Source organism: Aquarana catesbeiana, linkage group LG04, assembly GCF_042186555.1.
Source record: "Aquarana catesbeiana isolate 2022-GZ linkage group LG04, ASM4218655v1, whole genome shotgun sequence".
Classification (NCBI taxonomy): domain Eukaryota; kingdom Metazoa; phylum Chordata; class Amphibia; order Anura; family Ranidae; genus Aquarana; species Aquarana catesbeiana.
The window spans coordinates 488,967,079-488,981,344 of record NC_133327.1 but is presented as its reverse complement, the minus strand read 5'-3'; the positions used below and the strand labels follow the sequence as shown (position 1 = coordinate 488,981,344).

The following is a 14,266-nucleotide window of genomic DNA, read 5'->3' as shown; positions in this document are numbered from 1 at the left end:
CATTAAGGAACTGGCGAGCCTTAAATGAATGCGCGGTTCCCTCCGCCCAGTCTATGTCTGGATAATTAAAATCCCCCATTATGATAACACTTCCCATCCTTGCTGCTAATCCAATTTGTGATAGGAGATCCGTCTCCACTTCCCCCCACAGGTTAGGGGGCCTATAGCATACTCCCAGTATTATTTTCCCCTTAGCTTCATCCCTTTGGAGCTCTACCCATAAAGATTCCACCTCCTCCCTAGCCCCCTCAGTGATGTCATCTCTCACATTCACTTGTACATTATTCTTGATATATAGGCATACCCCTCCCCCTTTTTTACCCTCTCTATCCTTGCGGTATAGGGTATACCCTTGAATGTTTGCCAGCCAATCATGAGAGCTGTTGAACCAGGTCTCTGAAATTCCCACAAAATCCAAATCCTCCTTGTACAACAGTATCTCTAGTTCACCCATCTTGTCCGCCAGGCTCCTGGCATTGGTGAACATGCCACATAGTTTAGACCGGTCACATATTGTCCTCGTATTGGGTGTTTCAAGACTGCAACTTGGACTTGCTACTATACTCACCTTGTGTTTTTGTGCTTTGGTTAACCTACCACTAATGCCCCCAATACTACCCTCTGGAATATCTTCCGCGCTGGCTATCACTGTCTCTGGACCCTCCCCCCCATCGCCTAGTTTAAAAACCCCTCTAACTTTTTGGCCATCTTCATTCCCAGCAGATCTGCACCCTCCTCATTTAGGTGCAGTCCGTCCCTTCTATAGTACCGGTTACCGACTGAGAAGTCGGCCCAGTCCTCCAGGAACCCAAACCCCTCCTTACTACACCAGCTCTTCAGCCACTTGTTTACTTCCCTAATCTCCCTCTGCCTCTCTGGTGTGGCTCGATGTACCGGTAGTATTCCTGAGAACACTACCTTGGAGGTCCTTTTCCTCAATTTAGCTCCTAAGTCCCTAAAATCGTTCTTTAGGACACTCCATCTGCCTCTGACTTTGTCATTGGTGCCAACGTGCACCATGACAGCCGGGTCTTCCCCAGCCCCTGCCAGTAATCTGTCCACAAGATCCGTGATGTGCCGAACCCGAGCGCCCGGTAGACAACATACTGTTCGGCGCTTCAGGTCTTGGTTACAGATTGCCCTCTCTGTCCTTCTAAGAATTGAGTCCCCTACCACCAGAATTTGTCTTTCCTTTCCCTTTGCTGCCCCCCCACTCTCACTGGAGGAGTTCTTCCCCTGGCAGCTAGGAGAGTCCCTCAACTCCAGCAGTGCTGGTCCCTGACTGGTTACACCAATGTCACTCAATGGAGCGTACTTATTGGGATGCTCCAGTCCTGGATCGGCCTCCCTGGCACTTCCCCCTCTACCCCTCCTGACTGTCACCCATCTACTCTTTGCTAGTGCCTGCACCTCTTTGTCTCCACCCGCCTCTGTGCTGGCCCCTGCCGGCACCTGCCGTGTACGTTCCTGGCTCACCTTTAGTATGGAGGGACTTCTCAGTGCTGACAGTTGCTTCCCCAGATTCAGAACCTGGGCTTCCAGGGAAACAATGTGCTTACATTTTGCACAGCAGTATTCGCCCTCGATCGGATGATCAAGGAACGCATACATGCGGCAAGATGTACAAAGAGTCGCCTCTCCACACCCGCCGGGCATCGTACCTATTAAATTTAGTGAGGATTTGGGGATTTTACCCTGTCCAAATTACCTAACAACTAGCTTCCTGGCACTAATACTCAAGACAATACACAGGTACACAATACACAAGTACTAACGATCCACACACACTACTCAGACAACACTCAGATACTCACACTACACAGGTACTATGACCCCTGTTATAACCTCCTGTTTTAAACTCTTGTTTATAACTCCCACTTAAAAAAGCTCCACTTACACCAAGCTCCACAGCTTCAAACTGAGCACGCTCAACTGAGTCCTACAACAAGTTAAATAGTCACCTGGGAGCAATTAACCACACCCTTAATTGATAGACTGATGAAACAAAAAAAAAAAAAAAAAAAAAAGCTATTTAAAAAGTGACAGCAAAAGGCAAGATAAAAACTAAAAGGAAAAGTCCCCAAAATGCAACCCAGCAAACACCAACAGACAGCAGCAATACACACACCAACAGACAGCAGCAATACACAGTTGCTGCTGCTCAGAGGCTGCACGGCTTATATTACTGGTGAGAGTATATTTAATTTGTTTTAGCAAAAAATGTTTGCATTTTCATTTTGTTTCCATAAAAAGGCCCACCAAAATCCTCAGCACCAGGCCCATGATGCTCTTAATCTGGCCCTGCTTAGAAGAGTGAGCAGTTCAATATCTGCACAATTGAAGTGCCCCGTGATGATTACATTACCCTGCCTTGCCACAATTTCCAACTGAAAAGAGATTGGTCTCCTCTTCATCCTTCAGGGTAGGGGGCCTGGAGTATACCCCCACTATTCAATTTCTTTTTGTTTCTTCCCTTTGAAGTTCCAGCCACAAGGCTTCCACCTCTTCCATTGCACCATTAGTAATATCATTCCTCGTGTTCACAGTACATTACTCTTGAAGTACATGCACAACCCTTCCCCCTCTTCTATCTACCAAGTTCCTTTGATAGAGGGAGTACTCCTGGACAGTTGCAAGCCAGTCATGTGCTGTCAAACCAGGTCTCTGTTACTCCCATGAAGTCAAAATCTACCTCATGTTGTATGAGTAGTTCCAATTCCTCCAACCTTCTAGCATTAGTGAAAATGCCTTTTAGTTTTGTAAGGCCGCATTTTATTTTATCCCTATTCATTCCGAACCTGCAGTAGGATTCTGCCAGCCCACACGTGTTGAACCAGTTACACTGACCACTGTTCTACTTCCTGCCCTTCATTTACTAGCTGAAAAAGCCCCCCCCCCCATTAACCACCTAGTTTAAAGGTTCCTCTATTTTTTCTTGGCCATGCTATTCCCCAATAGAGCTGCACCCTCCACATTTAGGTGTAATCTGTCCCTGTCAGAGCTGGTAACCGACTGAAAAAGTCTTCAGGTCAGTGTCTGAAACAAGCTGGGCATAATAGCAGCTATACTTAGCAATAGTTTTATTCGATGTTAGGAACTGCCAAGCCACCTTGAAGCCTATGGGTGTAAAGAGTAGTACGAAGGACTCTAGGGCTTTTGTGGGCCCAAATAAAGGTTAAAATCCGGTTCTGGAGTAGATGTAAATAAAAAGCTGGAACATTGATCAGCAGTGTCTGAAAATAACAAACCTTGCTTCTAAAAGGAAGTCCAAATAATTGACACAAAGACGACTGGAGTCACTGGAATTTCAGTTACAAGCAGCAAAACAGTCTGCAATGTTCAAAAGGCATCTGAGGGAGGTCCCGATGTGCAGAAATACATGTTACCAGGTGTGCAGCATAAACGAAGGGAACAAGTCGTCCAGTTTGGAATAGTCCCCAGAAGCCTTGTAACGGTTTAACCATTTGCCGACCGCGTTGTAGCTGAATGACAGTTACAGCGCGGTCGTTCATTTCTGGGAAGGTGTCTATTGACGTCCTTCCAGAAACGCAACCCTGTGATGTGCATCCGACAAGCTCTAGGATCACTGTGATCTTCGGAAACAGCTGATCACAGATCAGGGTAAAGAGCCAGTCATCGCGGCTCTTTACCAAAGGATCAGCTGTGTCCAATTACAGCTGATCACGATGCAGCCTTTGAATGGCCGTCAGTGCAGCCTTTGAATGGCCGTCAGTGCAGCCCATTAGTGCAGCTTAATCAGTGCACATAAGAGGGAAAAATTACCGGTTTGCTAAATTTCATAACAATGAAGAAAAACTTTTTTTTTTCAAAATGTTTGATCCTATTTAGTTTGTTTAGCAAAAAAAAGTCCCAGTGATAATTAACCACTTGCCGACCGCTGCGCGACAATGTACGTCGACAGAATGGCACGGGCAGGTATATCTGTCATGGAGCCGCTGTCGTCTACAGGATCCTCCCAGCAGGCGGGGGGCCCAATCGGCCCCGCCCCCGGTGCCAGCGGCGGTCAGCTTCATTTCAGGAGCGATCCATGCTGAGGGGGAGGTTACAGATTCATGGCCACCCCCTCGCGATCGCTCCTGACGAATGAGAAGCTTCCTCTGCTTCTGAAATGTAAACAGAAGCAGAGGAAGTGATGTCATCTCTCCTCATGCAGCCTTTTCGTTCCGGTGCCCGAGGAGAGAAGACATCAATATGAGTTTGCACCAACACTACACTAACACTAGTACACATAGGCACATAAATCACCCCCCCCCCCCCAGTTAACCGCTGCACCCCTAGTCACAGTGACACCAATAGCAGGTTTCATTTTTTTTACTGATCGCTGCATTGGTGTCATTTTGTGACTGTTATAAGTGTTAGGGAAGTTAGTGGTAGGCCCCTTTAGGTTCTAAGGCAGTGATGGCAAACCTTAGCACCCCAGATGTTTTGGAACTACATTTCCCATGATGCTCATGCACTCTGCAGTGTAGTTGAGCATCATGGAAATGTAGTTTCAAACCATCTGGGGTGCCAAGGTTCGCCATCACTGGTCTAGGGTACCGCCCTAACCCCCCTAATAAAAGTTTAACCCCTTGATCGCCCCCCAGGTAACCCTTTCACCCCCTATTGCCAGTGTCACTAATCGATCATTTTTCTGATCGCCGTATGTGTCACAGGTGATGCTAGTTAGCCTGTTATTTAGGTTCACCGTCAGCTTTTTATAGCGTCAGGTACCTCCAAATACTACTCAAAGGTTTTAACCCCAATTGCCCCCTAGTTAACCCTTTCACCAGTGATCACCACAAAAGGTGTTACGGGTGACGCTGGTTAGTTTGTTTTTTATACCCGCCGTTTATTACCCAATGAAGGTTTAACCCCCTGATCGTCCGGCGGGTGATATCAGTTAGGTTTTAGTGTCAGATAGGGTCTGCGTCGCCCCAGGCAGCCTCAGATTAGTGCCAGTACCGCTAACACCCTCGCACGCAGCATACACCTCCCTTAGTGGTATAGTATCTGAATGGATCACTATCTGATCTGATCTATACTAGCGTCCCCAGCAGTTTAGGATTCCCAAAAACGCAGTGTTAGCGGAATCAGCCCAGATATTTGCTAGCACCTGCGTTTAGACCCTCCGCCTAGCCACCCCAGTGCAGTATCGATCGATCACTGTCACTTACAAAACACTAAACACATAACTGCAGCGTGCGCAGAGTCAGGCCTGATCCCTGCGAACGATAACAGTTTTTTTGGTAACGTTTGATGCAGTTGCTGACAGCCTAGGAACTTTTTTTCCTGTGAGACTCACTAGTGTACCAGTAAATTTAGAGCCCAAAATGGCAAATCGAAGGTACACTAGTGAAGAGGCCTAGTAGTGAAGTGAAGAAGTCACTCATCTGTCAGATTCAGGATCAGAATAGGATCCTGTAGACGACAGCGGCTCCATGACAGATAGCTCTGACAACGAAGTTGTGGTTCCTGCCAAGGTCTAGCGTACCAGACCCCATCTTCTTCTGCTGTTGTTGAGGTGCAAGAACTGCAGGGCTCTCGTATGGAGCAGACAAATATTAGTGCCGCTCATCCTTCTGGTGAACTGGCAAGCGCCAGCTGCCTAGTACACCCTGGTCGTACATCCAGCACTACAGTACCACGTGGTGAGTTCCATAAGTGCAGTTCAAGCTGGCGAGGTGACAAGCACAAGTAGTGTCCCGCTGCCACCAAGAAGACAAAGACAGGCCCCATAGTGTCCTTTCTGCAGAATTCGCCAATCCTAATTGGGAACCCACCACTTCTGCAGCACCCATACTTCCCCCATTCACTGGCCAACCCAGAATTCAGGTGGAAACAGTTGATTTTACGTCACTTGATTTTTATTCCGTTTTTCATGGAGGATCTCTATAGATCTATTGTGGACCACAGCAATTTATATGCTGGTCAATTCATTGCCGCTAATCCCCAGTCCTTTCTTGCCAGAGATTGGAAACCAATTACTGTTTCCGAATTTAAGACCTTTAAGACCTTTCTGGGCCTATCCCTCGACATGGGCATAGTTAAAATGAGTATGTTGCGGTCATATTGGTCCACTGACACAATTTACCATATGCCTGTGTTCTCTGCCTCCATGGCCAGGGCATGATACGAGCAGATCTTGTGGTTCATGCACTTCAACAACAATGAACTCTGTTGTCCTCGTGGAGACCCTGGATAAGATCAGCTCTACAAAATTGGGCCCCTCGTAAACCACTTCAATGAACGTTTTGCAGCCTTGTTTACTCCCCATCAAGTTGTCTGCGTTGATGAGTCCCTGATTACATTTTCTGGCCGCTTGTCTTTCAAACAGTATCTTCCCAGCAAGCGTGCCAGATACGGGGTCAAGATGTATAAGCTCTGTGACAGGGCCACAGGCTATACATATAGTTTTATGGTTTACGAGGGAAGAGATAGTCACGTAGAGCCGCCGAACTGCCCAGATTACATAGGGAGTGCTGGCAAGATTGTGTGGGACTTGGTGTCACCCTTATTCGGAAAGGGGTATCATTTGTATGTGGACAATTATTACACGAGCGTGCCACTTTTTAGTAACTTGTTTGATCATCAGATTGGCGCATGCGGCACCGTGCGACCTAATTGCCAGGGCTTACCCCAGAGGCTTGAAGATTCCCGTCTTAGGCTGGAGGAGAGAGCCTGCTTCAAGTGTAATAATTTGCTCGCTGTGAAGTGGAGGCATAATAAGAATGTTTTCGTTCTATCCTCCCTTCACGCAGACACGACGGTCCAAATTCCTACGGCGACTGGTGTTGTGGAGAAACCCCTCTGTGTCCACAAATATAACCAAAGTATGAGAGGGGTGGACCTCAACGACCTGTAGTTGGCGCCGTACCCAATTGCCCGTAAGGCCAGATGCTGGTACAAAAAAAGTGTCTGTATACCTTTTTCAATTGGCTTTGCTTAATGCTCATGTGCTATACAGAGCTCCAGGACGGACTGGATCCTTCCTTAAATTCCAAGAATAGATCGTCAGAGCCCTTCTGTTTCCAGATGGTGCTCTACCTCACCTCCCAATCCAAATGCAGTAAGCCGGCTGCAAGAGAGGCATTTTCCGTATGTTCTCCCTAGTACCCCTACCCAACGAGCCCCCCAAAGAAAATGTCGTGTCTGTAGAAAGCGCGGATATAGGCGTGACACCCGCTATTTTTGTCCCTCCTGTCTTGACAATTCTGGTCTTTGCATTGGTGAATGTTTTGAATGCTACCATACACTAGTGGAGTATTAGCGTAGGGTGCAGCACTGCACAGACTAGGACACACTTTCACAGGGTCTCACAAGATGCCATCGCACTTTGAGAGACCCGAACCTGGAACCGAACCGTTACAGTTACAAATAAAAGTGTGAAAAAAAAAAAGTAAAAAAAAAAAAAAAAAATCTAAAATAAAAACAAAAATAGTTGTTGTTTTATTGTTCTCTCTCTCTTTCTCTCTATTTGCTCTCTATTGTTCTGCTCTTTTTTACTGTATTCTATTCTGCAATGTTTTATTGTTAACCATTTTTTGTTTTCAGGTACACCATTCAGCTGCAGCGTCGATTTATTTATCTTGACAGTAACAGCGTTTGTTCCCACGATACATAAAGCTGTGACTCCAGCGCTGTAGGAGGTGATTTCACCACCATAGTTAAAAACAAAATGGTGCATGTATGCCCATCATTAGAAGTGGGTGGATGAAGGGAGGTAGTCTAATGGTGGGCATACCACAGGCTGCTATATGCCCATCAAGGACCAGCAACGTACTGGTATGTTGCTGGACTTTGAGTGGTTATACCAGAATGATGCCTGCGGGTTTAGGTATCATTCTTTTCAGCCAGCAGTCGGCTTTCATGTAAAAGCAATCCTGGCGGCTAATTAGCCTCTAGATTGCTTTTACAAGCAGTGGGAGGGAATGTCCCCCCCACCGTCTTTCCGCCTTCCATGGTTTTCTCTGGCTCTCCTGTCCCAACAGGGAACCTAAGAATGCAGTCGGTGGTTCCGCCAGCTGACCATAGAGCTGATCAGAGACCAGAATGGCTCCAATCATCTCTATGCCCTAAGAAACCGGAAGCTACGAGCATGTAAACAGCACCATTGGGAAATTGGGAAAGCATTTTATCACACCGATCTTGGTGTGGTCAGATGCTTGAGGGCAGAGGAGAGATCTAGTGTCTAATAGACCCCAATTTTTTCAAAAAAGAGAGTACCTGTCACTACCTATTGCTATCATAGGGGATATTTACATTCCCTGAGATAACAATAAAAATGATAAAAAAAAAAAAGGAACAGTTTAAAAATAAAATAAAAAAGCAAAATAAATAATTAAAAAAAAAAAAAAAAGCACCCCTGTCCCCCCCTGCTCTCGTGCAAAGGCGAACACAAGCGTTGGTCTGGCGTTATATGTAAACAGCAATTGCACCATGCATGTGAGGTATCATCTCGAAGGTCAGATAGAGGGCAGTAATTTTAGCAGTAGACCTCCTCCGTAAATCTAAAGTGGTAACCTGTAAAGGCTTTTAAAAATGCATGTAGTTTGTCGCCGCTGCACGTTTGTGCGCAATTTTAAAGCATGTAGTGTTTGGTATCCATGTACTCGGCCTAAGATCTTTTTTTTATTTCATCAAACATTTGGCCAATATAGTGTGTTTTAGTGCATTAATATTAAAAAAGGTGTGTTTTTTCCAAAACAAAGCGTTTGGAAAATCGCTGCGCAAATACTGTGTGAAAAAAAAATGAAACACCCACCATTAATCTGTAGGGCCTTTGCTTTAAAAAAAATTTGTTTGGGGGTTCAAAGTAATTTTCTTGCAAAAAAAAAATATTTTTTCATGTAAACAAAAAGTGTCAGAAAGGGGAAAGGGCTTTGTCTTCAAGTGGTTAGAAGAGTGGGTGATATGTGACATAAGCTTTTAAATGTTATGCATAAAAATGCCAGGACAGTTTAAACCCCCCCCCCCCCTCCCAAATGACCCCATTTTGGAAAGTAGACACCCCAAGCTATTTGCTGAGAGGTATGGTGAGTATTTTGCAGACCTCGCTTTTTGTCACAAAGTTTAGAAAATTGAAAAAAGAAAACAAAAAATAAAATTTTTCTTTTCTTTCTTCATTTTCAAAAACAAATGAGAGCTGCAAAATACTCACCATGCCTCTTAGCAAATAGCTTGGGGTGTCTACTTTCCAAAATTAGGTCATTTAGGGCGGGGGGGGGTTTCACATATAACCATGGCATGTGTGAGCAATATATCATTTAGTGACTGTGCAAACAAAAAAAAAATTAAAAAGTTTGTCATTTTCCCACAACTTGTGGCAAAATATAAAATATTCCATGGACTCAACATGCCTCTCAGCAAATATCTTGAGGTGTCTACTTTCCACAATGGGGTCATATTTGGGGGGTTTTGTGCCATCTTGGCATTTTATGGCCTTCAAAACTGTGATAGGTAGTGAGGAGTAAAATCAAAAATGTATGCCCTTCGAAATCCTGAAGGCGGTGCTTGGTTTTCGGGGCCCCGTACGTGTCTAGGCTCCCCAAATAGTCTCACACATGTGGTATCCCCATACTCAGGAGAAGCAGCAGGATGTATTTTGGGGTGCAATTTCACATATAACCATGGCATGTGTGAGCAATTCATCATTTAGTGACAACTTTGTAAAAAAAAATTTTTTTTTTGTCATTATTCAATCACTTGGGACAAAAAATTAAATATTCAATGGGCTCAACATGCCTCTCATCAATTTCCTTGGGGTGTCTACTTTCCAAAATGGGGTCATTTGGGGGGGTTGTACTGTCCTGCCATTTTAGCACCTCAAGAAATTAGATAGGCAGTTATAAACTAAAAGCTGTGTAAAGTCCAGAAAATGTACCCTAGTTTGCATGGTGGGGATTAGAATAATTGTAGTGTAGTGTCTACCAGAGAATCATTAGGTTGTTTAAGAAATGTTCACAGCTATCTAGTGTAAAGCCAAATCACTGAATGTTTATGCTTAAAGCGGAGCGCCGCCAAAAAATTTTTTTTTTAAAGTCAGCAGCTACAAATACTGCAGCTGCTGACTTTTAAAACATGGACACTTACCTGTCCAGGGCGCCCGCGATGGCGGCAACCGAGGCTGAAGCGTCTCTCCGTACTCGGGTGCTGCCGCCTCCATCTTCGGTAAGGGAATCAGGAAGTGAAGCCGTGCGGCTTCACTTCCCGGTTCCCTACTGCGCATGCGCGAGTCGCGCATCGCAATACGGATGGTCCCTGCTGCCTCTGGGACCCGTGTGTTTCCCAGCAGGCAGCGGCATAAATAACCGCAGATTCTGCGGCTATCTATGCCGGAAGTGGGTACAGATACCTGTAATATACAGGTATCTGTACCCCCCTCCCCCCTGAAAGGTGCCAACTGTGTCACCGGAGGGGGGGAGGAATCTGATGAGTGGAAGTTCCACTTTTGGGTGGAACTCCACTTTAACGTCAGGATACGGAGATGGTCAGGATCCAGGCATAGCAAAGTCTAGGAAATTACATGCAGGCATATAGGCCGCAGGAAGCATTTGAAAGAGAATTGCTCTCTAGGGCTTATCTGTTTGCTGTGTAAAAATGCTTATTTGCAATGTCAATATGCATTTTTTACAGTTTGATTTTCAATACATTACCATACAAACTCTCAATTTGCTTATGCTTGTGCCATTTCAGTTCAGAGCCCCGATGTCTAAAAGTGCCCATCTACAGCAGTATCATTAGTACTATTCTTGCTATTTCTATCTATGTGTTCCCTAGTGGCCTTAAAGTGGTTGTAAAGGCAGAAGGTTTTTTTAATGCATTCTATGCATTAAGATAAAAAAGTCTTCTGTGTGCAGCAGCCCCCCTCAGCCCCTCTAATAGTTACCTGTGATCCATCTAAATCCAGCAAAGTTGCAGGAGTGTCTTGGCTGCCTGGGACTCCCCTCCTGTCAATCAAAGTCAGTCAGCCTATGAGGAGAGAAAGGGGGCAGGGCCGCAGCTCCGTGTCTGAATGGACACAGAGCTATGGCTCGACTCGGGTGCCCCCAAAGCAAACTGCTCGCTGTGGGGGCAGTCAACAGGAGGGAGGGGCCAGGAGCAACGAAGAGGGACCCAAGAAGAGGAGGATCTGAACTGCTCTGTGCAAAACCACTCCACAGGGTAGGCAAGTATAATATATAAATATAATATATAAATACACGTCCCGTGTCTGGAGGGAAGTGCTGGCTTGGCTCCAAGAGAATGTCAAAGACACTGAGCTTCACAAGTGCCACTAGCCTGCCCGCCCTGACAGCTTCTTTAAATTGCACAGCACCCCCTAGATCCAACCATGAGGAGGAAGAGGAGCAGAAGCAGCTCTCTCATACGAGTGAGAGGGGAGGAGGGAACTGTCAGCGGCAGTGCTGGTTCTGCTGAGCAGCTCTATCTGACTGTGATCCAGAGCTGTCAGTGAGCTCCCACCCCTCGGTGAACCAGTCCTGATCACAGCCCATTATCTCTCCACAGACCTTTTAGACCTCTCCCTGGAGCAGTTGAGCGGATTGTACAGCAAACTGGCAGGGACTCAGCACTGCGCTAATGGGGGATCCTTGCTGCCAGCTTAGGTGGCAGCTCTTAATTGGGCAAATTAGATGGCCCCTGTGAGTGCGAGGTCTTAGGCGACCTCCTAACTTGCCTAATTAAAGAGCCGCCTCTGGATGAAGGGGAGGAGGGGTTGATTAGAGGGAAGTAACTCAGAGGGTGAAGATCTGCTTTAAAAGGGAACTAAACCCTCCTATACATTACAACCAAGGAAGCGGCAATTGAGCGGCCTCTGTTTGACCTGCAGTTGCCATGGTGCTGCACAAGTGATCAGCTGTGACACCAGCCGTTTGATGGCTTCACAGTTTGGTTGAGAGCACAAGCAAATGTGACAGTTATCATTCAGGCTGGATTCACACCTGGGTGTTTTGAATATTGGGCAGAATGATGGTGATTTCAAAACGCTCTGCTAAAATGACAAATCGCACAATGTGAATTTCAGATGTTGTCATTTGAACACCTAAAAATGCGATTCTGCTGCGGTTGTAATGCACCAAATCACACTGCAAACGTGGCAAACCGCAAATAAGCTCCTACACAAGCTTCACGAGATGCGATTTTGCCACGATTCATTAAAATGAACGGCATCTGAAATTCGCGTTGTGCGTTTTATCGTTTTAGCAGAGCGTTTTGAAATCCAGGCAGAACTGCTAAGAGGGACTGAGGTTAGTTTTTTCACATTAATATGAGTCATACTCTCAATGATTTAGGGCTTTTAATGGTGTATGCCAAGGCTCACTGTTGGGACTCTTAAGGCGGGTACACACTAACAATTTTTTCCATGCAACCCAGCTGGTTGCATGAAAAAAAAACTGACAGCTCCGGTTCGAGCTGCTGTACTAACCATGCAAGGTTAGTTCAGCGATCTCTCCTGCTGAGCTATGGTGTTCAGACAGAAGGACGACCCCCTGCCAGATCACTCCGATCAGTGCTCTTTACCATTGGCTGAGCGCATTAATCGGAAGTTGGTCGGCTGTGGGTTTTCCAGACCGACATACACACAGGCCAAAATGTCAGATTTTGTTTTTTTTGGTTTTTTTTGAACCGGTCGTTTTCTCCTGACATTCGGCCAATGTGTATGGGGCTTTACTTTTTAACATAATTAAGAATAATAGAGTTTAGGATAAAAAGTACCATTTCATTGTTTACAGATGAAATTATGTAGTACAATAACATTCTTACAGGATGTCTACAATGTAAAAGCTGACCACAATGCACTAATTGAGCAACTATGTGGCAAATTAAGTTTAATGTTAACAGATAAATGTAAGTTATGCACCTGGGGTTAAAAACAGGAGAAGGAGAACAGATGCAAAGAGCATATAAAAAAGTTACAGAACATACCTTTTAAAATGTAGTCAGTTAGCAATGTTGGAACTTTTTCACTATCCTCTTTCATTGCACTGAGAACTGACGATGCAAAAAGAAAAAAGATATAGTTACATGAAAAAAGTTATTTCAGAGAACAGTAAATAAAATTATAAAGCATTATCAAAGTTGCACTAATACAGAACAAAATTATTTCTGGTTTCTCAAAGCCATCAGATACTTCATGGATCAACATTCTACAATGCTATTTCTTAGAAATCAATAGTCATATATACTATTATGTGCCTTATTTCAAATTTGGTCATTTTTCTTCTCAACCTACTGAGTTTTAACTAACTTGCGTTGAAGACTATTCCACATTTTTATAGCTTGAACTCTTTCTGTATTTGAAGGGTAAACCCTCAAAACACACACTAGTAGTTTTTTTTTTTTTTTTTCGTTTAACCCAGAGCGCTGAACGGAAAAAAAAACGATAAAATTTGAATCCCCAGCCACTTGCAGGGAATTCTGATTTTTAAAATACCTGTCTTCCGATGATCCGCTTTATTCCCCCACACACACACAGCTGCTGCATGAGGAAAATCCGGGGGGGGGGGGGAATGGTCGGTTCCAGTAAAAGCCTCTCCTGCTGGGGGTGTGGCTGGTATGGTACCATATGCTGATATGGTATGGTGAGTGCAAGAGCACGCGTGGAACTGGAGCTCCTGATCCCGTTTTATCTACGGGCTTAGCCTGCATTACTGGGTGACCTTGGCACCCCAGATGTTTCAGAACTACATTTCCCATGATGTTCAACTACACAACAAGTGCACGAGCTTCATGGGAAATGCAGTTTCAAAACATCTGGGGTGCCAAGGTTCGCCATCACTGGCCTAGAGCAAGCAGCGCAACACCCGCTCTAAACCGTCTACCCCCCACCTTTCCTCTTTGGCTGCCATCTTGCCCATGAGGCCTCTACACACCACCATGTCTGTTGGCACACAGACCTCCCTGGGACCTGAGGTGGCTGCCTCCCCATCGGGCGCAGACATCCTGGCTGCTATTACCACCAGCACGGAGAAGTGGACAGCCAAAATAGACTTCTTGGCCACGGACATCAGTCTAATCAGGAACGATCTGGACAGATTTTGCTCCCGGGTGACAGTATACACAGATTCCAGAGAACTGCGTGCTCTACAACTGCAAGTCGAAGCCCTGCAAGGAAAGAGTGATCAAAACTGAAAACTGCCTCTGGCGAAATAATATTTGGATCCTGAGCTTGCCAGAGTGTGCAGAGAGGAACAAGCCTGCGGAGTATGCCGAGCAGCTGAAGGTATTTGTTTAAGCTTGGTAATTTGCCATCCACATATGTGGT

General features: G+C 45.4%; 1 protein-coding gene across 3 annotated transcripts in view; it reads right to left on the bottom strand.

The window, feature by feature from the left end:
• The window catches only part of FEZ2 (fasciculation and elongation protein zeta 2), a 335,869-nt gene that overhangs the window by 48,492 nt on the left and 273,111 nt on the right, over window positions 1-14,266 (bottom strand). For all 3 annotated transcript variants that reach the window (XM_073627652.1, XM_073627653.1, XM_073627654.1), the window contains one exon: window positions 12,928-12,993. In XM_073627652.1, coding sequence (XP_073483753.1) covers window positions 12,928-12,993 — 66 coding nt within the window. The remainder of the gene's footprint in view (window positions 1-12,927; window positions 12,994-14,266) is intronic.